Source organism: Aethalodelphis obliquidens, unplaced genomic scaffold, assembly GCF_003676395.1.
Source record: "Aethalodelphis obliquidens isolate GAN/ISIS:26980383/991018 unplaced genomic scaffold, ASM367639v1 scaffold7, whole genome shotgun sequence".
In the NCBI taxonomy this organism is placed as follows: domain Eukaryota; kingdom Metazoa; phylum Chordata; class Mammalia; order Artiodactyla; family Delphinidae; genus Aethalodelphis; species Aethalodelphis obliquidens.
Genome location: NW_020837951.1, coordinates 23,341,807 through 23,367,744, shown reverse-complemented (window position 1 = coordinate 23,367,744; position 25,938 = coordinate 23,341,807). Strand labels below are relative to the sequence as shown.

The 25,938-nt window shown below is 41.0% G+C and overlaps 1 protein-coding gene across 15 annotated transcripts in view; it reads left to right on the top strand.

Annotated features, from left to right (window-relative positions):
* PALM2AKAP2 (PALM2 and AKAP2 fusion) overlaps positions 1-25,938 on the top strand; it is a 607,743-nt gene that overhangs the window by 210,563 nt on the left and 371,242 nt on the right. The window contains exon 1 of one of the 15 annotated variants that reach the window (XM_027105247.1): positions 9,866-10,061. The exons of the other annotated variants lie outside the window; for them this stretch is intronic. Coding sequence (XP_026961048.1) covers positions 10,021-10,061 — 41 coding nt within the window. The 5' untranslated portion in view covers positions 9,866-10,020. Of the gene's footprint in view, positions 1-9,865; positions 10,062-25,938 lie in introns of those variants that run through there. 15 annotated transcript variants of the gene reach the window in all.

Here is a 25,938-nt window from a genome sequence, read left to right as displayed (position 1 = left end):
TTCTTGCATCTTCTCAATCTTTGCCTCCATTCTTTTTCTGAGGTCCTGGATCATCTTCACTCTCATTATTCTGAATTATTTTTCTGGAAGCTTGCCTATCTCCACTTCATTTAGTTGTTTTTCTGCAGTTTTATCTTGTTCCTTTATCTGTTACATGTCCCTCTGCCTTTTTGTCTTGTCTATCTTTCTGTGAATGTGGCTTTTGTTCCGCAGGCTTCAGGGTTGTAGTTCTTCTTGCTTCTGTTGTCTGCCCTCTGTAATGTCTTTATTTTAAAGTCTATTTTATCTGATATGAGAATTGCTACTCCAGCTTTCTTTTGATTTCCTTTTGCATGGAATATCTTTTTTCATCCCCTCACTTTCAGTCTGTATGTGTCCCTAGGTCTGAAGTCGGTCTCTTGTAGACAGCATATGTACTGGTCTTGTTTTTGTATTCATTCAGCCAGTCTATGTCTTTTGGTGGGAGCATTTAATCCATTTACATTTAAGGTAATTATGGAGATGTATGTTCCTATTCCCATTTTCTTAATTGTTTTGGGTTTGTTATTGTAGGTCTTTTCCTTCTCTTGTGTTTCCTGCCTAGAGAATTTCCTTTAGCATTTGTTGTAAAACTGGTTTGGTGGTACTGAATTCTGTTAACTTTCACTTGTCTGTGAGGGTTTTAGTTTCTCCATCAAATCTGAATGAGATCCTTGCTTGGTAGAGTAATCGTGGTTGTAGGTTTTTCTCTTTCATCACTTTAAATATGTCCTGCCACTCCCTTCTCGCTTGCAGAGTTTCTGCTGGAAGATCAGCTGTTAACCTTTTTGGGATTCCCTTGTATGTTATTTGTTGCTTTTTCCTTGCTGCTTTCAATATTTTTTCTTTGTTTTTAATTTTTGATAGTTTGATTAATATGTGTCTTGGTGTGTTTCTCCTTGGATTTATCCTGTATTGGACTCTCTGTGCTTCCTGGACTTGACTATCTCCTTTCACATATTAAGGAAGTTTTCAACTATAATCTCTTCAAATATTTTCTCAGTCCCTTTCTTTGACTCTTCTTCTGGGACCCCCATAATTCGAATATTGGTGTGTTTAATGTTGTCCCAGAGGTCTCCGAAACGGTCCTGAATTCTTTTCATTCTTTTTTCTTTATTCTGTTCTGTGGTAGTTATTTCCACTATTTTAACTTCTAGGTCACTTATCCGTTCTTCTCCCTCAGTTATTCTGCTATTGATTCTTTCTAGAGAATTTTTAATTTCATTCATTGTGTTGTTCGTCATTGTTTGTTTGCTCTTTAGTTCTTCTAGGTCCTTGTTAAACAATTCTTGTATTTTCTGCATTCTATTTCCAAGATTTTGGGTCATCTTTATTATCATTACTCTGAATTCTTTTTCAGGTAGACTGCGTGTTTCCTCTTCATTTGTTTGGTCTGGTGGGTTTTTACCTTGCTCCTTCATCTGCTGCATATTTCTCTGTCTTTTCATTTTGTTTAACTTACTGTGTTTGGGGTCTCCTTTTTGCACGCTGCAGGTTCATAGTTCCCGTTGTTTTTGGTGTCTGCCCCCAGTGGGTGAGGTCGGTTCAGTGGGTTGTGTAGGCTTCCTGGTGGAGCGGACTGGTGCCTCTGTTCTGGTGGATGAGCCTGGATCTTGTCTTTCTGGTGGGCAGGACTGCATCAGGTGGTGTGTTTTGGGGGTTTCTGTGACCTTTGTATGATTTTAGGCAGCCTCTCTGCGAATTGGTCTGCTTGTGTTCTTGTCTTGCTAGTTGTTTGGCATGGGGTTTCCAGCACTGGAGCTTACTGGTCATTGAGTGGAGCTAGGTCTTAGTGTCAAGATGGAGATCTCTGGGAGAGCTCTAGCCAATGGATATTACATAGGGTCAGGAGGTCTCTGATGGTCCAGTGTCCCGAACTTGGCTCTCCCACCTCCGAGGCTCAGGCCTGACACCCGGCCGGAACACCAAGACCTTGTCAGCCACATGGCGTAGTAAAAGCCCAAGGGTATTAAAGGAATTGCCAGAACTCATGCAGCTGATTAGAGGCTTCGCTGAACAGGAACCTCATCTTCCCATTCCCCGCCTGGTACTCGAGCAGCTTCTTGGGCAGACAGATTCCTGGAGTCTTCCTCTCTGAAGCGTTCAGAAGCACTACTGAAGGAGGTAGGGGTGGCAGGATGCTGGGGCCGCTTGGAAAAGGGAAGAGGAAAGAAAGAAGTCTGCCCTCAGTTTTAATCATGGCATTTAACATACTCATTTGAGGATCAGTCTGGAAATCATCAGGGAATTCTTTTTTCTTTTTACTGCTACTGCACATAGCGATTGTGCAACCGAGTGGAGGAAAAATTTTTGCTTTTGATGTTCCAGAGAATGGAAAGTTGTTGCCGTCAGCCACTTAGTCAGAATCATAATTTCTTTTGCACCACAAAAGAAGGCTTGTAAGAGACTAGAAGATGGTCCTGGGTAGCTGGAATACACATTCAGTGGTTAATGCATCATTGCATAGGGGAGATGCAGCCATGTTTGAGTAGTTTGATTAAAGAACAACTCAGATGGATTCTAGATGATTTAACCTTGACTTATTGTAAGCCCAAGGGGGAGACCAGAATTAGAACTAACTCCTCTTTTTCTTGGCAGAGTCTAGAGTCCATTTCGTTTTCATTTCACTTAAGGTACCCCCTCTACTGAATTGTCTCCTTTTTATTTTTATTTATTTTAATTTACTTTTTAAGTTGAAGTATAGTTGATTTACAATGTTGTGTTAATTTCTGCTGTACTACAAGGTGACTCAGTTATCCACATATATACATTATTTTTCATATTCTTTTCCATTATGGTTTATCACAGGATATTGAATATAGTTCCCTGTGCTATACAGTAGGACCTTGTTGTTTATCCATTCCATATGTAATAGTTTGCATCTACCAACCTCAAACTCCCAGACCATCCTTCCCCCTCCCTGCTTTTCCCTTGGCAACCACAGTCTGTTCTCTATGTCCATGAGTCTATTTCTGTTTTGTAGGTAGGTTCAGTTGTGCCATATTTTAGGTTCCACATATAAGCGATATCATATGGTATTTGTCTTTCTCTTTCCTACTTACTTCACTTAGTATGACAATCTCTAGTTGCATCCATGTTGCTGCAAATGGCATTATTTCGTTCTTTCTTATGGCTGAGTAGTACTTCATTGCATGTATGTACCACATCTTTTATCCATTCATCTGTCGATGGACTCAATTATCTCCTTTTTAGTTAGTGGTGTTAAATGTTTTAAGACTCTTACAGTCATTTTTCCTTTCAGCCTTGTCCTGGGGAATCAGTGAAGATGACCACAAATAATGGCATCTTGCAGCTGGTACAAAGAGAATAAATTACAAATTTAATGTTTAACCTTACCTAACATATAGCCGTTAGGCATATACGTCTATTTAAATTTAAGCTAATTACAATTAAATAATATTAAGAATCAATTCCTCAGTCACACTAGACACATTTCAAGTACTTAATGGCCACATATGACTAGTATCTGCCATACTGAAAGCATAGATATAGAATATTTACCTCATTGCAGGCGATTCAGTTGGACAGCCTGATCTACGAGTTTTAATAGTAGGAATCAAAAGAAGAGCTCCTTAGATTGTATAGAGGCAAGTTCTTGTCAAACAGTTTCCATGATTTTAATTTCATGCCCTTTAGCCACTGACATGTTCAGCAATGGATCTGTATGTTGGAACCAACTAATTACCCCAGAAGAAGAAAAGTGAAGCTAACTTTTCTACAATTTCCAAAATGTTTGTTTTCCCAAGATCTTAGGATATTTTGCAAAGTGGCCAAAAGCATTTGCAGTGGATGGAAAGAGGACCCATCTGCTGAGTAATCACAAGGCCCTACAGCAATGAACTCAGCCATTCCCATCCCTGGAGAAATAGATTGAAGCCTCTTCACTTCCATCTTGACAAAGGTATTTACATTCCTCAGTTGATGTGGGGAGTAAAACAGCTTTCCAAGTATGAGGTTGTCTTGGGGGCCAAGCTGTTTGTCAAAGAACAGAGAAATACTAGCAACTCCCTGCAGATGAGAACTTAACCTTGTTCTCCAAGCATTACTGGAAGTGTTCTCTAGCTCTCTGTGCTCTTCTCTCCACTCAAGCAAAAGTTGCCCTCAGGGGCTGGCTGTTACCCTGGACACTAAATCCACAGGCATTTTCCTGATGCTCCTTTGTGGCTGATGCTGACCGTGTTCTCCAGCAGCTCAACCTCAAGTAGAGCTTGGACGCACCATACTTTGCGATCTCCTAGTGCTGTGGGGAAAGACACGTTGTGTGTGTGCACATTTGCACACTTGGAGAGCATGACATCTGAAGACTGTTGGAAGCTGTGGTTCTAAGGCTTCCTGCATCTGGTGAGCCTCCATTAAAGGCAGCTACCTAGGGCAAAATCCCAGCTTGAAAGAAGTACTACAGGGAGCCAAGGCCTGAGTCCAATGAGTTCCATTTTTAAAGCTGTGGAATTGAGCACAGAAAGGCCCAATGAAATTCCTATGCTCACACAGCAAGTTAATTATGGAGTCAAGAAATCATACTTTTTTTTTAAACTGAAATTCCTGTTGCATGATTAAGAATTTTGTTCCCTTTACTCTCTAAAGATGCTTTGTGAGCCTAGAGGAAAGGGAGAGGTGGTATAGATGCTAATTTTCACTTAATAGATTTTCCCTGGGACGTTGGTTCATTTTGTTCAAAGCATCCGTGGCAAGTTGGACTACATGCATCTAGTCATCAGGCTGACGATGGGAAAAAGAGAAGCTGGACAAAGATTCATTCTTCCCCTGCCTTTTAGGACTGTGACTTGGGTTTGCCTTCTGTTTGTGTGCAACAGGCTTTGGAAGACAGGCCATCTCTCTGGCTCTCAGATGTTAAGGAATGGGGCCAAATATGAAGAAAAAAGCCAAGTAGGCATTTCTCCCACGGTGGTTATCTTTAGTCTATGCTGAGGTCATTTCCTAGTGCAAGAAAGTTGTTTGCTTATGGGCTATGGGCCAAATTCACACTGATTCCTAGAGTCTGGAAAATCACCAAGCATCCCAACATCCAGGATCAGACTTCTTCAAGGCATAAGCAGGGTTAAAGTCCCCTGTGTTTTGTCTTGCCCTTATCTATCTATATGGAAAATAGGTCCCATAGATCTAGTGCTGTGCAAAAAAATAAAAGAATGGTCACAAACACTCATACACTTGTGAATGTATGTATAACCACACGCACTGTACACACAGTCTCTTTTATTCTACAGTGACTATGAACATGAGAGCAATTGATCATTTAAATTTAATGAGTTGGTAAGTATTGCAAGACATGTTCAAACAATTGTCTAGGTGTCATAAGACTCTTACGTAGCAGTCGCCGTAGCCAAACAAACGTCATGGCAAGATGGGTGACCCTTTCTTCAATTTTAGTGGAAGGCAATGACACATGGTTACTTTCACTACACAGTTGAAAAGATTTGACTGCCCTATTCCGAAGGCTGAAGAAAGCATCTTTTCCCTTGACCACAGATAAAATATTGGTATGAATGTGCAACCCAAGTACAGTTGACAGAAAAGAGTTAAATAGCCTCAAAGAACTGAATAGCTAGTTTAGCCATATCTTTTGCATATTAAGCTTAATCATTCTGATCTTTATCATCAGTGTGGGAGAACTAGAAAGCACTTGAAAATGGATTAGGAAGACAACATAGCAAAAGATTCTTTAATCTCTAGGGATATATCACTTGGGAAGCATTTTGTCTGGAAACATTCCTTCTCATCCTAAATCCTAAGAGAAACAAGAAGAAGGTTAGGGATCACTGTTCTGGATCAGAAAGCATCAAAGGGATCCTGGGAACCATATGATCAGAGTGGCCTACAGAGATGTGGTGGAAAAGACTTAAGGACCAGTGGTCAGTTTGATCAACATACAGAACCAACATCCCCAGTAGCCCGAGTAGTCAATCAAAGCTGGAAAGAAGTGACCAGTGGACCCATGTGTCCTGTGACAGCACAATTGGAACTGTGTCCTTTAAGGTCTAGGGGAAGTGCCTAAGAAACTCATTGACTCCATGACCATGTGGCCAAGGGCAAGGCCTGGTGTGATTGTGCAGAGATGTGTCACTTACCCTGCCACGTGTGTATCTGAAAAGAGAAGCAAATTCATTAGAGGTGGCAGCAGCCACTGTAAACTGTGTACTGAACTGAAGCATGTCAGAGGCCCTTCCACAGAAGAAAGAAGTAAGCCAGGCACACAGGCATGAAACGTCAAAGGAAAACAAGACCAAGAATAAAACTGGAACTTTGCTCATTTTAGCTATAGGTGCATTTATTGCTCTCATAGTAGGAGCAACTGGCAATCCAACAAGAAAATAACTAGTTAACACACACTATAATGAGTGAATTTTGACCCTACATTGTTTAGCAAATCTATAAGCAATTCACCCACCGGGTTCCAAAGCTTGTGCTTTCAAAGAACCAAATTAAAGAACCCTGTTCAAACATTATTACTAATCGTAAAATGGGTAGTCTCTATCCAGTTTTCTCAAAATGTTTTCTCAAAAATCTTTACAACATTTAGGTATTGGATCCAAAAAGTCTGAGACCAGATAGATGGCCACCAACTTGCCTAACATGGCGTTGGTGCCTAAGCATGGAAAATCTTGACTGTGTCTTCCAGATGGCAAGAGGCACAGACAGTCATTATATAGTTGGCCTCTAAACTGAGAATGTTCCTGACACCAGTATTACCAAAACTTAATACTAATTTACTGAGCACCAACTATATGCAGCCTATTGCGTTTGCCACATATTTCTTTACGTGATCTTGTGTTTCTCTCATAACATACCCGGGAGGTAGAATTACTATTCCCAATTTAAAGATAAGGATACTGTGTGTAAGGTGTCAGGTGAGATCTTCTTCCCCATTTTCTCACAACTGCCCCTAAAGCCTGCTGCTGAGAACGTCCAGTTTGGAGAAACAACAGCTGCCATGAAGGGCTTGCTGACAGCGTGCCTTTTTTTTTTTTTTTTTTTTTGCGGTACGCGGGCCTCTCACTGTTGCGGCCTCTCCCGTTGCGGAGCACAGGCTCCGGACGCGCAGGCTCAGCGGCCATGGCTCACGGGCCAAGCCGCTCCACGGCATGTGGGATCTTCCTGGACCGGGGCACGGACCCATGTCCCTTGCATCGGCAGGTGGACCCTCAACCACTGCACCACCAGGGAAGCCCAGTGTGCCATTTTTGAAGAATGAAATAAAAGGCATACTAGGAAAAGAAGAATAGAAGAAGAAAAAGAAGAAGACTAGAAGAAAAAAAGCTAGGAAAAAAACCTGTCTTTCCTCACAGAATAACGATTATTTATAGAGAAAATTAAGACACCTACAAAAAAGCTGCTCACGCTATTAAGTGAATTTAGCAGGGTCTCAGGATAAAAGGTCAATATACAAACGTCCACTATATCTCTATAATACTGGCATTGAACAATTAGAAAATGACATTTTAAAATGTTCCACTTATACAAATAGAATTCCTGGAAAGCGTTAGGATCTGACTGATTTGTCCTTGAGGGAGTCTACAATCCAGCAGAAAAGAGGAGTCAACCCAGAACAGGTGCTAGGAAAGTAAAAAGTGTTCTACATTTTACCTCCAAAGAGTTGAGACTACTCAAACAAACCTTTACACAGGCCCAGAGTGATTAACTTTCCCAAAGCCTCACAGCTCATAAACCCATGAACTGGGATGTGAATTCTGGCCTCTGACTCAAAACTGTCTTGTCTTATTCCCCACAGCACCCCTGTTCTCTGCATGTGTACTGCGAATCGGGGGAGACCTGATAGACTCTCTCTATTCCAAGTGCTCAAAGGTTCAAAAATTCTTCCTGAACTCCCAGCATTTCCATTTGGTTTTAGGTTGACTTTCAAAGTCCAATATTATAATAATACTATCTCATATTCACACAATAGTTTTACTAAGCTTTCCTATGTATTACCTCATTTAATCCTCACAATAAATTTTGGGTAAGGAGAGACTGGAATGATCGTGGTTTTATAGATGATATTTATTTAGATTGACTCAGATGGGATTTTTAAAAATTTTATTCATTTATTTTCCTTATTTTTTTTGGCTGCGTCAGGTCTTAGTTGCAGCGCATGGGATCTTCATTGAGGCATGTGGGATCTTTCGTTATGGTGGAAGGATAAAAGATATGGATCTTTCGTTACGGATCTCTTCGTTGCAGCGTTCAGGCTTCTCTCTAGTTGTGGCGTGTAGGCTTTCTGTCTCTAGTGGTGGCACACGGGCTCTGTAGTTTGCGGCACATGGGCTCGCTCATGAAGGTGCACGTGCACAGTAGCTGTGGTGTGCGGGCTTCGTTGCCCCGCATCATGTGGGATCTTAATTCCCCACAGGGATCGAACCTGCGTCCCCTGCATTGGAAGGTGGATTCTTTACCACTTGACCACCAGGGAAGTCCTGGGATTTTTTTAAATTGAAGTATAGTTGACTTACAACATTATATTAGTGTCAGGTGTACAACATAGTAATTTGATATTTTTATAGCATATAGTCCATACACAGTTATAAAATATTGACTGTATATATTCCCTGTGCTGCATATTACATCCCTGTAACTTATTTATTTTATACCTAGTAGTTTTGTCTTGACCAATGTCATATTGCTTATAAGAAACCGAGCTAGAAATGGAACAAAAGCCTGCTTTGAAGTTGTCGATTCACAAAGAGCACCAGCCTTGGCTGACAGACTGATTTCGTTTATTCAGGCAGTCCGAGTGTTGACTTAGACAACATCTGAGCACTGGAGTATATTTAAGGACATGCCAGTTGTTACATTCATTTACCTACATCAGTGTTTGGTGAAGATGGAGAAAGGGAAGCGAGGCCTCATGTTTTAGAGAATGCCATCACTTGTAGAAAGAAATTAGCGAACTCATCTGTAATAAGCCTATTTTTTTTAAATGTAGGTGTCATGACTGAAGGCTTCGCTCATAGAAAGTTGAACCCTTCCTCAGTTTATAAGTATAGAGATCACAGATTGAAAACATTTCAGAGTTCGAAAGTGATTATAGAGTTCTTCTGGCTGAACCCCCTCTTTCCTAGGTGAGGGAGCAGAAGCTCCAAGATTGTAGCTCATTGCTTATGGTCACACCAGCAATTAGTGACAGAATTGTTCATAAGGGTCCAGAGCCAGACGCCAGTCCAGTTCTGTGGACTTACACCCCAAACTTGGGAATATCTCCCTGTTTTTAGTTTGTATTAATTTAAAACATTTTTTAAATTATAGTATGGTTGATTTACAGTGTTGTGTTAGTGTCTGGTGTACAGCAAAGTGATTCAGCTATACATATATATTCTTTTTCATATTCTTTTGCATTATGGTTTATTACAGGATATTGAATATAGTTCCCTGTGCTATTCAATAGGACCTTGTTGTTTATCCATTCTATATATAATAGTTTGCTAGTTTGTATTAGTTTTAATACTAACTTTCAGGTCTCTGCTTCTCAATGGTTGTGATTTTGGAATGCAAATGACAGCAACTTAGAAACTCCATGCCAGACCCTCTGCAGGGCCACAAGGGCGAGCTGCAGAATGTGGGTCACTCCCAGGGGCATGTCATCCCCTGGAGCTCCCCACTGTGAGCACAAAGGACAGTCTCATGGGTCATCTTGCTCCATGACTTCTCATCTTAAAGGTCTTGTCAAAGCTGGCCACATAGGCCCTTAAAAATATTGTAGAGTTCTTTGAAGTAGGTTGTTTATTTTTCCTGAAACACATCTGCTATTCATCTTACTTGGTTTTGAAATGCAAGTGTTTTGGCCAGCAATTTGAAAGAGAAGTCTAATCAAAATTAAGTATATCAGTGAAATGTGATTTTTCCATCAGATCTACCATTACCTCCTATTCATTCATTCATCAACTACTTGATAGGTGTTTACTACATGCTAGAAATTGGAGTAGCTGCTTGGGAAATAACAATGAGCAAAACAAAGTCCTGGCTATCAAGATGCTTTCATTCCAGGGGAAAGAGACAGACAATAAACAAAGGTATAATTAATTTATTATTATTTAACTTAGATGTAGATGCGTGCTATGGCAAAGAAGCATGGTAAGGGAGGGTAGGGAGTGTAGTGTGGGTGGTGGTGATGATTTCAGTGTTATATAGAATGGTTACAAAAGACTACTCTGCTAAGGTAGCATTGGTGCAGGGACCTGATGGAGGTGGAGAAACAAGCCAAGTCACTATGTGGGCAGAGAACTTTCCAGACAGAGGCAACAGCAAGGCATGGTCCCTGAGTTAGGAGATTGCTTGGTGTGTTCATGAAGTGGCAAAAAGACCTGCGTGGCTGGAGTGGAGGGAGGGAGGTGGAGAGTCAGAGGAGTTGAGATCAGGGAGGTAGCAAGGTCATGTAGGGCCTTATAAAATATTATAAGGACTTTCCCTTTATTAAATAGTTTTAAAAATCGAGATATAATTTACATATAGTAAAATGTACAGATCTCAAGTATTTGTTTTGAAGGGTTTTGGTAATTGTATATGTCCTGTAACCTCTACAGAACCAAATGTAGAAAACATTTCCATCACCGCAGAAAGTTCTCACGTGACACTTTCTAGTCAATTCTGCCTTCAGCCCAGAGGTAAACAGTGTTCTGATTTTTATCACTGTTCTTGAACTTTGTAAAAATGGAATTATGCAGTACGTATGCTTTTGAGTCTGATTTCTTTTATTCAATATACTGTTTGGGAGGTACATCCATGCAGTTGCCTTTATCAGCAGTTCTTTGCTGAGTGGTATTCCACTGAATAAACACATCACAGTTTATCCATTGTTTTGATGGGCATTTAGGATGTTTCTTGTTTTTGTCTATTTTTGAATAAGATTGCCATGAATATTCTTTTTTTCTGGTACCTTTTGACCACCCTCACCCATTTCCCCATTCCCACCCCCCTGCCCCACCCCTGCCTCTGGCAACCACCAGTCTGTTCTCTGTTTCTATGAGTTCAGCCATGAATATACTTGAACCAGTCTTTCTGTGGGTATATGTTTTCATTTCTCTTGGGTACATACATAGGAGTGGAACTGCTGGGTCATAGGCTGATAATATGTTTAACTTTATATGAAAGTGCTAAAGGGCTTTCCCAAGGGACGGTACCACTTTACACTTCCACCAGCAGCGTGTAAGAATTCCAGTGTGCTCACCGGTATTTGGTATTGTCAGGTGGGTTTGTTTGTTTTTGCTGTAATCGTTATAGGCAGTTTGAATAACACTTCACTGTGGTTTTAATTTGCATTTATCTGCTGACTGCTGATATTGGTCACATTTTCATGAGCTTTTTGGCATCTGCATATCCTTTCTTGATGAAGTGTCTATTCATGTCTTGCCCATTCTTTTGAAATTGGGTTGTCTGTCTTTCATTGTTTGTAGCAGCTTTAAAAAACAGATTCTGATAAGAGCCCTTTAAGAGATCTTTTTCTCTCTCTCCCTCTTATCTATTTATCTGTCTATTTATCTCAATTATTTTATTAAAGTCTTCAGGTTGCATATTTACTTTCTTAATGGCATCTTTGGCTAGGTAGGGATTTGTAATAGGTATGAAATTTGATTTATCATTTTTTTCTTTTATGATTAGTACGTTTTGTGTCCTGTGTAAGAAATTTTTGTCTACGCCAAAGTCATGAAAGTATTTTCTTCTAGAAACGTTATGGTTTTTGTTTTGGGGTTCTAAGATCCATCTTGAATTAATTTTTGCATATACAGTAAGGTAGGATGAGCTGCAGATATCCAGTTTCAGCACTGTTGGTTAAAAACGCTTTGGTTTCCCTTTGAATTGTCTCAGCAGGAGTTTGTTTTTACTCCAAGTGAGAAGAAAGCTGCTGGAGAGTTTGAAGTGCTCTCTGAAGACAATGAACACTTTTTACCTTACATACTAGTTGCTATGTGCACGTCTTAAAACACATCCACACAGACTTTGAGAACAGGGACTATATCTTGCTTGGATTTTTATCCCCAACTTCAGCACCTAGCACAGTGCTTGGCATATCATAGGTACCCAGTGAATGAATGAATGAATGAATTCTAACAACAGACAAAATTAGCTTCCCCACCCCTCTTGTTTAGGACGTGGGTGTATTCATTTGTCTGTGTTCCATATGGCTACCACCCAGACTATGATCATTTCCATTTAGGTTTGTTAGTCCCAGATTTACAGGACATTTCTAACGTGTGTGCAGGATTATATATATCTCTTTGACCCATACCACATAAACATATACTGGCTCCTTGCATGGTTAACTTAGCTTCTATTTTTGTTCGCATTTCTACTTGTCATATTTGGGTAGAGAAGATTAAAAAGCAGATGTGGAGAGCAGAGAACTGGCATCTGGATTGCAGCCTGGTTGCAGCTCTCCCAACTCTCCTAAAATGCCCAGAAAGATGCAGAAATAAGAAAGAATGCTCACCACAGCCCTGAAAAGGATGATTGTCAGACAGCCTATTGCCAAGATCCAGGATTAGTCTCCCCGAGGGGACAGCAGAGGTGGAGGGAGGGAAAAAGACTTTTTATGCCTATCCTGGAGGTTTCCTTTTACAGAAACCCTTGGTCTATTTCAGCCAGGAATCTGAGCACCCCTCCTCCTACTTCCGAGGGGCTGCTTCCTTTTAAGGTGGCCTCAAAGCTGTTTCCCATTCACCCTTCCTTCTTTCCCTATCCACGCAGCCTCAAGAATTCCCCAAAACCAACAGGACAGAAAAAAGGGAGGGACTTCTTTCCTTCTCTTGAAGTATGTGTAATGTTTAGTTGCATCCTGGGAAGTGTAGTTCCAACAATTCATCACTTACATGGGTCAAAAAAGTAAGATTTATCGCAGAAACACTCTGTGTGCTGGGGTTGGAGTTTTTCATGTACGTTGAGTCAGAATCTCAAAGAAACAGACAATAGGGGCAGGAGGAGATGCTCCCCCAGGAGAGCAGAGCTGCATTAGGATCTGGAGTTTGGGTAGAAGTTGCACAGCCACCTGTGATCCAGCTGTAGGCATGAGATCATCATATAAGTGAAGGGTGGGTGTGGACGAGGCTAAGTCCATACCATGTATGGATTAAGTCACTAAGTCTGGAGAGAGCTCACATTATTTAAGTTATCATACTGAAAAAATAATATGAAAGACTACCTGGAACCAGTGGACAAAATTGCTGCAGATCTCAAGAAAGGGAGCATCAATCTTAAAAGTTTAGAAGAAAATAAGATCTCTAAAAATTGTCTAATGCAGGAGCCAGAAGAAATTTTCAAAAAAATGTATAGTATTCATAATGTCTTTTGAGATTTAAGCCTTTCTTAAGATAGGTAACACTTTCTACCTTGCATTACAGTTGTTTATGATGTGCATTTCCTAATACATTTTGATGATAGGGGGCATATGTTGCTTTAATACCTAGCACAGTGCTTGGTATATCATAGGTTCTGAATGAATGAATGAATTCCAGCAAATGACAAATGTGCTCTTTATTCTTGTTTAGTACATGAATGTACTCATTTGTCTATGTTCCATATGGCCTTTAAAAAATAGAAATAGAAAAATCACAAGGTCGTTGGAATGGGGAGGAGCAAGATAAACGTGGAAATGAGAAACGGATAAAATATGCCTGAAAGTGAAAACTCTCAAGAGCAGTATTCAAATCCTTATTAGAGGCAGTAAATAACCGAACTGAACCAGCGCAGGACTGCACCATTACTGGAGAAGGTAAATAAGAAATCTCTCTCAAAATGCAGAGAAAAAGGGAAGAGATATGCAAATGACAGTAGAGATATTGTTAGATATGGTGGGCAAGGAATGTATTTCCAACCTAAAAATTATATATATTTTTGAGTTAGTAATAACCAGAAAAGAAATCCTTGTAAATACTTTAAAGAAACAATTTTCTGTACTGAAACTAAGAACATGGTTGTCACACTGCAGGCAAAATGAATGACCATATTTCTGGATCACAGGGATAAAGAAAAATAGCTTGCAAATCTCCACGGATATTGTCTAGCTTCATGGCCTTGGGCAATTTTCTGAGCCTCAGCTTCTTCACCTTGAAAAGAAAAGTTTAACAGAGAGTCACTAGGGTCCCTGCTAGACTTGATTATCGTATGATTTCATAAATGTTTTGAGGGCTAGAGGGTCTAAAACAATGATTATTTTAACATCACACTTGTGAGGAAGGAAGCAATTAAGTTCAGTAGCTGTAAGTCCCTCCAACCAAGGCTTTATTTCCCCTTTAACATCATTTGCTCCAATGTGTTAACTCGGATTCCAGGAATGTTATAAGCACCCCAGATGTTCTCATAGTAACAGCAGGTCCTCACAGCTCTGGCAGCATTCAGTTCTTGCCGTGTTCCTCTCTTCCAGAAGAGTCAGGGATGAAGACCTGAACTCCCTTTAAGTCCTTGTGTCCCTTTAAGCCCCCCAATAATTTTTGGTACCCCCAGGCCCTCCTTTCAGCCTAGGCACCAAGCAACTTTTCTGACAGCTTTCAGGGTTTCAATCAAATCTCATCAGTGAACACAGGTTTCAGTTTTGCTCGTTTTCAGAGCCCAACGGTTAGCCCTTAGGAACTACCTTACATAAAATGGCAGGAAGGCAGGTCCAGATCATTTAGCACCTCCCCCCATTACCAGATGGGCTCCATTTGAAAAGGGGCTCATTGTTCAGAGTTTTCACTTCCTCTGCGACTCGACTTGTTGGCTGAAGTGAATGCTGCCTCCGTTCTCTCCTTTCTCCTGATCTCTGGAGTCAACTCTAGTGGCCGTGTGTGTGTGTGTGTGTGTGTGTGTGTGTGTGTGTGTGTGTTTACAGCTCATGTACACACTGAACTCCAAGAAGGAACAGACGTGAACTGCACCAGTCAGAATAGACACACCCTCTCCTGTCTGGCTAAATCCCATTCCAGGTTATTTAAAAAGTCACTCAGTTGCCAGATTTTTAGCAACAATAGAAATGGGCAGACATCATCCATTCTATGAACAATAAACACATTTAGAAAAAAAGTGGCAGATAGGATAGGCTGCTGGGAAGTGTTTAAAAGGCATCTTTTCCCCACATGAGCGTGCAGACGTGCAGCTGCCAGAACACCTTGGCCCCTGCACTTGATTTACACAATGGTCTGGGTCGCCCCATTTGTGACCACACAGCTTGGCGCTGGGCTTCATCCATTTAGACCCCAGAATACAGTTTACTTGTGTTATGACTCCAACCAAAACGTTCCAGGGAAGCCAAGTCCCCTCACTCCATTAAAAATGTATACTACGTATTTTTACTAGCCCGCGGAGCTTGGAGTTAGGAGGTAACAATATGTGCTTTGTTCCTCCACAAGTTTGCTGCAAAGTGTGCTGTAATCTTTGCCAGGGGTCTGCTGCTCTTTCCCAAGAGGGTGCACAGCCCTGAGGAACACTTCAAACTGCTTAACTGCCTGCCTGAGCCTTGCCTTTTATGGTATTTTTCATCTGCACAAGGGAATGACAACCACTTAGAGTGTCAGCCAGTGAGGAACAGCTGACAGCAAAAACTCCACTCTGCTCTCAGTCCCTGGATGTCCTATCTGCCTTGAACTATTGGTCTCTGAGCGCGCTCTCTGATAACGAATTTGGGAGTGCCAGTGGGGTTGGAGGGAAATAGGAGTCACTTAGAAAAGCTCACCAGATAATTCTATTTTAGAAAGCACAAAAGAATGTTTTCCCCTCACCCTGGTAAGTTAGTTAATAAGTACAGGGCACAAGAAGCTCCCAAATAAATGGAAGAAATGGAGCAAAATATTGATACAAGCTACAGAGTAGGTACTTGATCACATATGCTAATATTTTTTAAAATTTATGTTTTTGAAATATAGTTGATTTACAGCTATGTTAATTTCTGCTGTACAGCAAAGTGATTCAGTTGTACATATATATATTCTTTTTCATATTCTTTTCATTATGATTTGTTACAGGATATTGAATATAGTTCCTGATGCTATACAGTAGGACCTTGTTGTTTACATATGCTAATATTTAATCATTTAATTTAATTCAGTCTTTAGGCCAGAGTTAACAGAAATAGGTTTGCTTATTCATTATTAATTCTTATTAATTAATAATTATTAGAACCATATCAAAGTATCCTTACATGCACAGAGTCTAGGGTTCTAGATAGAAATAGAAAAAAATAGAAAAAAGCCCCAATAATATCCCCTGGAGGCTGAAGGAAGGATGGCGTAGATCTGGTTCAGGCACTGTTGTAAGTGTCTTAGGTCTTGGTATCTCGTTTAATCATCACAGCAACTCAATGAGGTAGTACCATTCTTTCCTAATTTTGCAGATGAGGAAACCAAGGTACAGAGAGATTAAGAAACTTGTCCAAAGTCACACAGCTAGTTTGCAGAAGCCTCGAGTTTAAACCCAGGCCATCTGGCTCCACGAGGATTTTAACAGACATAGGGATGAGGCTCAGTGGGCATGGCAGAGGTGACGTGAGGACAAGAGCAGAAGCATGGAGGAGGGAACAGGCATATATCGGGTTGGACTGAAGCATGTGTAAGAGGGTGGTGGGAAATCACACCAGAAACATAAGAATCAAATAGCTCTTCTTGCCAGTCACTTGATATCACAGAGAAGCATTTCTGAATAAAAGGAATAATCATACATGATGTCACTAAATGTTGCCCATATGGGTAGGCACCAACAAATATTGAATCAGGAAATAAGAGTCCTCCCATTTCTAAAAAACGACTCCATAATTTTAAAGACCACAAAACGGCTCCACCAAAGGTATTATTTTAACCAGTTTTATCAAAATATTTACCAGCTCAAATTGAGTTTTATGCTGTTACAAGGCCATCTTCTTATTTATATACTTAATTTATTTGAGGGCATTTATTTGATTCATCACTTGGAGTAAAGTAGAATTGTGTTTTTTTGCTTGAATGGAGGGACCAGGCAGATGAGGGGAAAGAGAGCCTATGAACCCTGGGAAACATGCCTGGTACCTGTGCTCTTTCCTTTTGGACTTGGTGAGCTGAGCTGCCCTTCTGCACTGGGACACATAGGCTGCCTGGGTCCTTGTTCCCAGTAGGGCACTAGAGTCTGTAGGTAACCAGGTACTATAAGAGGAACAAGAAAAGTGGGGCAAGGTTGGGGGGGGATATACAAGATGGCAGTCCCTTTGGCAAACCTTTGCTTTTTTCTATGTCGATGAAATATTCTGTGATCTTTATACCGTTGTATTAGAAACAGAGTCGTGATGTTTCATAAGTTAAATGTCTGATTCCATGTGCTGTCATGTGGCGTGTCTTGTCATGACTGACAGTGACACGTTTATGCTCTGGATTGGGGAATCACAGTTTGATGTTGGGATGGGATGTGTTCCCCGCTTAGGGCCCCCAGGACAACGCGGCCATCTGCTTTAAGGGTGAGGTGATAGGGGCAGCTCTTATATTGCCATCTCTACCCCTCTGGGCTGCCCATTAGCCTTTGCAGGAGTCAGCCTGACAGGTCTGGGTGCCCTTCAGAAGAGCCCAGGACTTTCACAATATGTAGCCAGGCATCTCCATGTTTCTTCAACAGACTATTGAAGTTGGTCACATACCCTATTGTCTTAGAACCACTTTCTTGGGCTTGGGCAAATCCCTAGTGCTGGAAAACAATCCCTGGAATCAAGAGATCATTCTTGTCCAGACTGCCACTGGTCTGTTCTTGAACAAGTCTTTTTCTTACCTGGAGCTGGTTTCCTTACTTGGGATATCATGAGCTTTATGATTTCTAAGACCAGCTATATGTGAATTGCTCTCGAAGGTACAAATGTGTTTTCGTAGGTTGGAAAAAAACCAGAAACTATTTTCTAGGAATCAAATGTTTTAAGAAATTGCAATTTTACAACATATTTTCATTATAAAAGTTAAAGTATTAGGTAGTCTTGTAGAACGATTCAGGACCATTTTGCTCTTGTCTAGAATTCAACCTGTGATCTCCATCTTCTAAATCTGACAGACATTTTCTGAGCACTAATTCTATACAAGGCACCAGGGCTGAGCACTGCATTTAGGATGCAGTCATTTACAGGCAAATAAGTCTTCTTGGTCCCCTGCTCCCAGGAACCATAGTCAACCTGTTTCCTTCTCTGTATGTTCGGACACCTTGGCTAAAGTCAACGGTACCTATGTTGGAATCCATGACTTTAATTCCTGGCTATCCTTTACCATTTAGAGCCTAAACATCTCTAGGCTGGTAGACATCACTGACACAGCTCTATTGCTCCCATGGGACAAAATTGCTCCTTCAACCTGCCTGAGTGCAGGAGCAGTGATTTGTGTGGCCAATATGCCAGACCTCCTGACATATCAAGAAAAAGCCAGAAGTCAAGATTGTAGGTAAACCCCTACAGGGTTATATTTAAGCACAGAAAGACAGGAAGGCAAAGGAGCCTCATGAACTAAGAAACACCATGGAAAGGTCTATCGCTTCCCTTCCCTTTCAGACAAAGACAGCTGACAAAGATGCCCCCGACACTGGGATGTTGGTTTCTCATTAAAGAAGGAAAAAAAGAAAAAAAAATACAAGAATTTAACATTATAGAGTTCTACAGAAGTAGTATAATGTAAAGAAAATAGTGAAAAAGAAAAGAAACAGAAAAGAAACAGCGAAAAGAAAAAGTTCTGCTATCATATGAAAAAGAATCATGCCATACCAAGTAACCAAGTAAGGTGGCCAACCAGTAGAGACAAAACTCATTTCCTTCTCATTCTGAGGGCTGCCCTAGGATGGGTGTGTGTGTGTGTGTGTGTGTGTGTGTGTGTACATACCACGGCTTGGGGCAAACTGGGATGCCTGTCTTTTCTAAAGGTCATTAGCAAATGGATTCTACTTGGATCCAACCAATTGTTGCCCTGCAGAAATTTTTAAAATGTTGGCAACCACTTTAAGACATTCTTTTTAAAGACATGACCTGGCCCTAACAAAGCACGTTTCAGTCACTAATTTGCAACCTCTTCTAGAGCATTTTTCAGAACTTTGTGTATTCAATTCATGATGAGAAGGAAGGAGCAAGTGCAATTCAAGATGAGTTTCTTTGCCAGTGAAGAAACTCCAGACAGAAACCAGAGCAGGCAGAGACTCTTACAGCCCTGCCTCCACCCCACTTCAGGTTTCCTGCGCAAAGTGTACAATCTACTTAGTGTGCTGTGTTCACGTGGCTCTTTCCAAAAATACCTGCATCCAACCAGGCAATCCTGGATTTGGACAGGCAGCTCTGTTTAGTTTGCTTTCAAATGTTTTCCTCTCAATATTCCACTCAGAAAATGTCTAAACTGAGTGGGAAATCCAGTTGAGTTGGGTATATGGAAGGATCTCTTCAATGCTGAATCTGCCCTAAATATCCATGGTAAGGAAAAAAAAAGTTTAATAATAAATTATTCAAATGTACATTCATTCTTGAAACATTTTAAGGATGTTTACATTGAAACCAGATGCCTGCTCCACAGACAGCCCCCATTTCTGTTGATTTTACAGCTCTCCTGTTCACTTCACTTTTCTCAGTGGGATCTTTGTTTCACTCACAAGTAGAAAGAATGTTTCTTTTGTTTGCTTTCCTTTGCCATCAGTGCCGCCACCTCTGGAGGGAACTCTGGTGGTGCTGTGATTTGGCCAGCAACCCTTTGATTTCACTCCTGGAAGTCACATGCACACGTGATGGTAAATCGTTTCTGATGCACCACGTGCTTGGGCTTTTCGTAGAGCCCTTTTCCTCTGTGTGGTTGGAATTTTGCAGCAGTTTAAGCAACAGTTAGCAAATGCTCCCAAATAAAGTTGAGTCAATTCAGGAAACCGATCTCCTAGAGCAAGAAGAAGCTAGGATTTCTAGGGAATTTCTGGCCCTTCGAAAATGTCATCTGAACCTAAAGCTTTTGTTTCTAATCTGGGCTGAATCCATGGCCAAGCAAAGAGCTGGAAGATGTATTTGTTCAAATGCCTGCAGCTATTGGCCTGGGGGAGTAAGGTGAGAGGAGCTATTCCCAAGGGTGCCCTGGTCTTTCTTAATCAGTTGGCAGTTTCTCCAGAAAGGAGGAACATCTAAGAAAAAGGTAAATGGTAAAAAAATCACTAAGCAAACTTTCCCACTCCCTTTTTTATTTGGCCTGGTGCATCCATTTATTTATCCAAAAAGATATTTATTTAGCATCTACTACATATTACCAGGCTCTAGGCTAGGGACTGTGAGACAGCAGTGAATATCTCCTGGTGGGGGTGACAGAAGAGCCCAGAAAATTATAATGTGGCAAATAATATGGAGAGAAACACATGGGATAATGGTAGACCAGGGAAAGGCAGTCAATGTAGATTAGGTAGAATAAAGGTAGAGTTGAGAGAAGACTTCCAGAAGGAAGTCAAGCCTGAAGTGACCATGAGTAGGAACTAGCTGGACCAGGGCTTCTGAAACCTTCCCGTGCATGGGAATCATCTGGGGATCTTGTTATACTGAAGATACTGATTCTGGAGGTCTGGAGCAGAGCCTGAGATTCTGGATTTCTAATATATCTGATTGCTTCTCATCAGCCTATGAAGAGCTTTCTCACTGTCTCTTACAGTGGAGTAGTGTTCTCTGGTATGATGTATAAAAACCCGTTTAACCCAATGAGGGGCATTCATTTGCTATTACATACAGAACTGCAGTGAATAACGTGGTACAAATCATTTTGCACATGGATGATCTATAGGATAAAATTCGTGGAAGTGGAATTGCTCAGTCAGAATCATTGTGATTTGTAATTTTAATAGACATTGCCAAGTGCTTCTCCACAAAGTTTGTCCCAGCAGTAGCTGATTTTCCTACACCCTCATTAACACTGTGTTAACAAACTTGGTAAACTTTTTTTTACCTGCCCAATGAGTACAAAATAGTGCAGCTTTAATTTGCTTTTCTCTTAGTATGAGTGAGTTTAAGCATCTTTTCATATGTTTCAAGGCTAGTTGTATTATCTCTTCTATGAACTGTCTATTCATTTACTTTGCTCATTTTTTTTTACCAGACTGTTGATCTTGTCTCAGTGATTCAGAGGCGTGTATATTAAGAGAAGTAACCATTTCATTAATTACATTGAAATTGAACATCTTTTCATATGATTAAGAGCCACTGTGTTTCCTCTCCTGAACTGTCTGTTTACATAGTTTTCCCCACCCGCTTTTCTCTTTTGGATTATTGATCTTTTTTTTCTTGATTTATAGAGTCACTTGTGAGTCATAGAATCTAAATTTTTGGACCCCATTCCAACCTCTTACACCTGGTCATGATGTCTCCTCTAATGACATTCTACTTTTCTTCATTTCATTGAATGGAAGAACATTTATAAGTGGACATGTAAAAACAATTTCCTAAAGACCACAAACTCAGAAAACATTGCCTCAAAACCGTGATTGTTTTTTAAGGGGCAAGATAATGTGAATCATTTCATCTCTGGCAAATACATTACAATATACAAACTTTTAGAAGAATAATCAAACATAGTAAAATTTGCAAGCATTTTATAGACAGAGGCTGGAGTCTAAGATATTCATCATTGGTAGAGAAAAAAAAAAAAAAAACCCAGTGATTAATTGCACACTTCAGGCCCGGTTTAAATGCAACCTCTTCCATAAAGTATGCCTTGGTGTCCCTGGATGGATGTTTCTCTTGCCTCAGAATTCCCGGAGAACTTTGTACCTCTCTTAGGAGGAGTATCAGTGTCTGTCTTTATTATAGTTAGTTTTGTACAAGAGTATTCCCAGGAGCACCGCTCATTTCCTGTACTGATCATAGATTTTTTTCTTAAAGGAAACCTTGAAGGTCCCAAGCCACAGTCTTCTTTTTTCAAGGTCAGGTTTGTTGAGATATAAATTACATACAGTAGAATGCACCCTTTTCAAGGGTGCAGTTCAATGAGTGCTGACAAATATATACAGGTGTGCAATCACCTGCAAAACCAAGATACAGAACATTTCCGTCATCACAAATTGTTCGTTCCCTTGGACCCCTTTGTCATCAGTTCCCTCTCTGCATCCTCAGCCTCTGTCAGTCACTGATCTGGTTTCTGTCCGTATAGTTTTGCCCTTTCCAGAAGGTCACCTAAAAGGAATCATCCATTCTGTAGCTTTTTGTGTCTGGCTACTTTTACTCTAAGCCACAGTACTTTGCAGTTAAACATAGAGAAAACAGTTTCCTCATTGCTTTGTGGAATTTAGGCTAAGTAGGCCTGCTCACCAAAATCATGCCAGTGGTTAGGCAATGGCCACAAGGCAGGAGCAAAGAGGAAGGGAGAGAGACAGAAACACAAACAGTTAATATTTATTATAATATTCTTTACTGCTTAGAAAATGTTGCTTTGGATCACTTCCTGTGTGCCCACTGTTTTGTGTAATCCACATGACAATCTTATAAATTGTTATCATTTCCATTCTGCAGATGAGGACACAGGTTCAGATTGTTTAAGTGGCTTGTCCCCATACAGAACCCTAGTAAGTGGAATACTGGTATTGAACTGAGCTCTGATTTGAAAGACTTTGTTTTGTGGATTCCTCTGGGCTCCCTTTTCCCCAAAGTCTAATAAGGGAGAGTTAACAAAAAGACCTGTAAGCCCCAGAAGGAGTTTCTCTCTTCATTCTTCCTGAAACTCATTCACTAGAAGCCCAGAAACTAGCACTGTGCCCACCATATAGCAGGTGCTCATTAAATATTGTTAAACAAACCAATGAAAGAGGAATCTACCTTTCTGATCCTTCCAGTGCAAATGCACTGAACTTTCCTTCCCACTAGCTCACTGATTACATCCAACGGTTACATTTTTCTTATTTTAATAAGTTTCCTTTTTTTTTTTTACTCAAAGGAAAATGCAAGTTATCTCTCAATCCCTGTGATTTTGTGTCATCGCAACACATGGATTGAGTGAGTGTGAGCAAGTTCCAGCTATCCCCTTTTGGATTGTCTGTCATTTGAATGAAGGTTTATGTTTATTAAAGACCACTCCAGAGGCACTAGTCAGTTAATCATTACTTACTATGTTCTATAGCTAGACCATGAGGAGTAAAAGTCAACCCTAAGTAAAGTGAACTTAATATGAATACCTAGAAACAATTTTAATAAATATTTAATATCTTTGATATATTTGAATACAAAATAGGCTATATATAAAATAGTATTGAAATGAAAGGAAAATCTAATCTTAGGGTATGTTAAGATGCTGGCAGACCAGCACGGTACATGGCAAATTTCTTCCCAGATAAGATGATTGCTTTTCTAAGAACAATCTGAATGTCTGAAAGCAGATGAAAATGTCAGGATGATGATCATATCACTTTGTAGAATGTTGTGAAATGATGTCTAAGAACAGAGATAAACAATGTAAAACATGGTATTCTATCATATAAACCTGTGTGCTTCCCAAAGGGGGTTCCAAATTATTTCAGAGAACTCTGGGAAGTTTCTCAGCCTTTGAATTTCTCGTTATTTCTTTACATAATTATGTCTCCAAAATGGTTCCACTTTTGGCAATGAACTTTGGTCAGTGGAAGTGTAGTGGCATCTGGGTTGTAGGTCTAAGTTTCTATTGTTTTAATTTAAAATATTTGTCTTTTTAATATCCTGGACCTTTCCAGTGAAATTTTATCCTAGAGTATAATAAAAGACCATTTTAAAACTAGACGTGTGGAACGGTGCTAATACCCACCTTTAAATTAATCCATCAGTTATGCTCACTGGCAGATTTGCCATCCCAGACCCACAGAGGGAATTGTAGGAGCTGGCAATTTCTTGAAATAGCAATGTACACATCTGTATGGCGATAACACAGCACACTCTGCTTTATCATTGCAGCCCAGGCTAATGTAATCCACTCACTGTGGACCAGAAAAAAACCTAAGTTATATAAAGGAGCAAAAAGTATTTTTGCATGCTTTTTTTTTTGGTCTCAGCCTTGGGCTGAGAGAATGGGAAATTTTTAAAAGGGAAAGAGGAAAACAGCGTAGAGGAAGTATGTAACCTTTTCCCTTGGAAGACATGGTTTTCCTCCCAGCCCTTCACCTGGTTGCTTTGCCTCCTCATTTTACAAGGAGATGGGGACAGCGGGAGGAAAGAGGCAGGGATGCTGAGAGCAGAAACCAGAATAAACATGATGATTCTAGGGTCAGGAGAAGAGTGCCGGGTTAGAGCTCAAAGATGTAGGAACAGCCAGGACTGAAAGTGAGAAAAGGAGGTAGTGAGACCACTGTCCAGGGAACTGACAAGAGTAGAGCCATTTTAAGGACATGTATGGGGAGAGCCAAGGAGGACTCCTTGAGAACCAGGTGCAAAGAGCAGGACTAGAGAGTTGGACAGGTGAGCGCATCCCGGGGGGTGGTATGGCGTGGAAAACAGTGGCTGATGTAAACTAGGGTTAGGGCACCGCAGCACGTGAAATCCAGGAGGTTTGATTCCTCCTGCCACCCTCCAGATGCCTGGTGAGTTGCCAGGTCCTGGTAATTCTCCCCACCTACTCAAGTCTGCTCCTTCATCTCCATCTCTCTGACATTAGACCAGGGAGCTGAAAGCACAGGCTCTGCTCCCAGACTGCCTGCGTGAAAAACCTGCTCAGCCACCTCCTGGTTTTGTAACCCTGGGTAAATGACTGAACATCCCCCTGCCTCAGTGTTTTCATCTGATAGATGGGAATGATGATAATATACCTTACCTTATGGAATGTGGGGTTTGCTAAATGAACCACACCTATGCAGTACTTCATGGGGTGCCTGGCATAGAGTCAGTAGTCAATGTTAGTTGCTGTATTAGTTTCCTAGGGCAAATGTAACGAATTACCACAAACTGGCAGGGGAGGGGGGGTGGCAGGGCTTAAAACAACAGAAATGTATTATCTCATGGTGCTGGAAGTCAGAGTCTGCAATCAAGGTGTCAGCAGGGTTGGTTCCTTCTGGAGGCTCTGAGGGAGAATCTGTCCCATGCATCTCTCCTAGGTTCTGGTCACTGCCGGAATCCTTGGTGTTCCTTGTCTTGTAGCTGCCTAACTCCAGTCTCTACCTCTGTCTTCACATAGCCTTCCCCTCTGGGTCTGTGTGTCTCAAATCTCCTTCTCCTTTCTCTTATAAAGACACCAGTCATTGGGGTTAGGGCCCACCCTCAATCCAGGATGCCGTCATAGCAAGATCCTTAAGTTAACTGCATCTGCAAAGGCTCTATTTCCAAATAAGGTCATTTTAACAAGTACCGAAGATTAGAACTTGGACATATCTTTCAGGGACTGTTCAACCCATTACAGTTGTCATAACCATTATTTTCAATTAAGGAGCTTCTCATCTCTTTTCTAGACTCTGAAAATAGTCTCTGTGCCTCCAGGGAGACTCCCTTACTCAACAATCTGTTCTCAATAAGGAGCCCCAGTGATCTTTCCAAAGTGACTTCCCTGCTTCCCCCTTCAGTGGCTCCCCTCACCTGCAGGAGGACATGTGATGTGCTGAGCAGAGCTGTGACCTGGTTCCTGCCTCATCTCAGCAGTGCCATCTCTGACATTCCTCCATCTTGCACATCCTTTTCAAAACGGGGTGGCTTCTAGCGCCCCAAACACACGGCACTCTCTTGTGCCTCCTGACCCTTGCACAGCCTCTCCCCTCTCCCTATGGACCATCCTCTTCCCTAGTGAGGGCCTATGCATCCTTTGAAATTCAGTTTTCATTTTCTCTCCTCTGGGAAGCCTTCCTGGACCCTCCTCTGGCAGCATCCCTAGACACCCGGAATTGGCTTCCTCCTCTTTACCCCCAGTGCATCTTGGATTTGTCCCTGTCACCAAACGTTATTGTTTTGTAAAAGTGTGTTAATGTTTCTGTTGCTCCTTGAGGATTGTGCCTTACTCAACTCTACCACAATGCCAGGACAGTAAAGGAAGGTGTTGAATAATG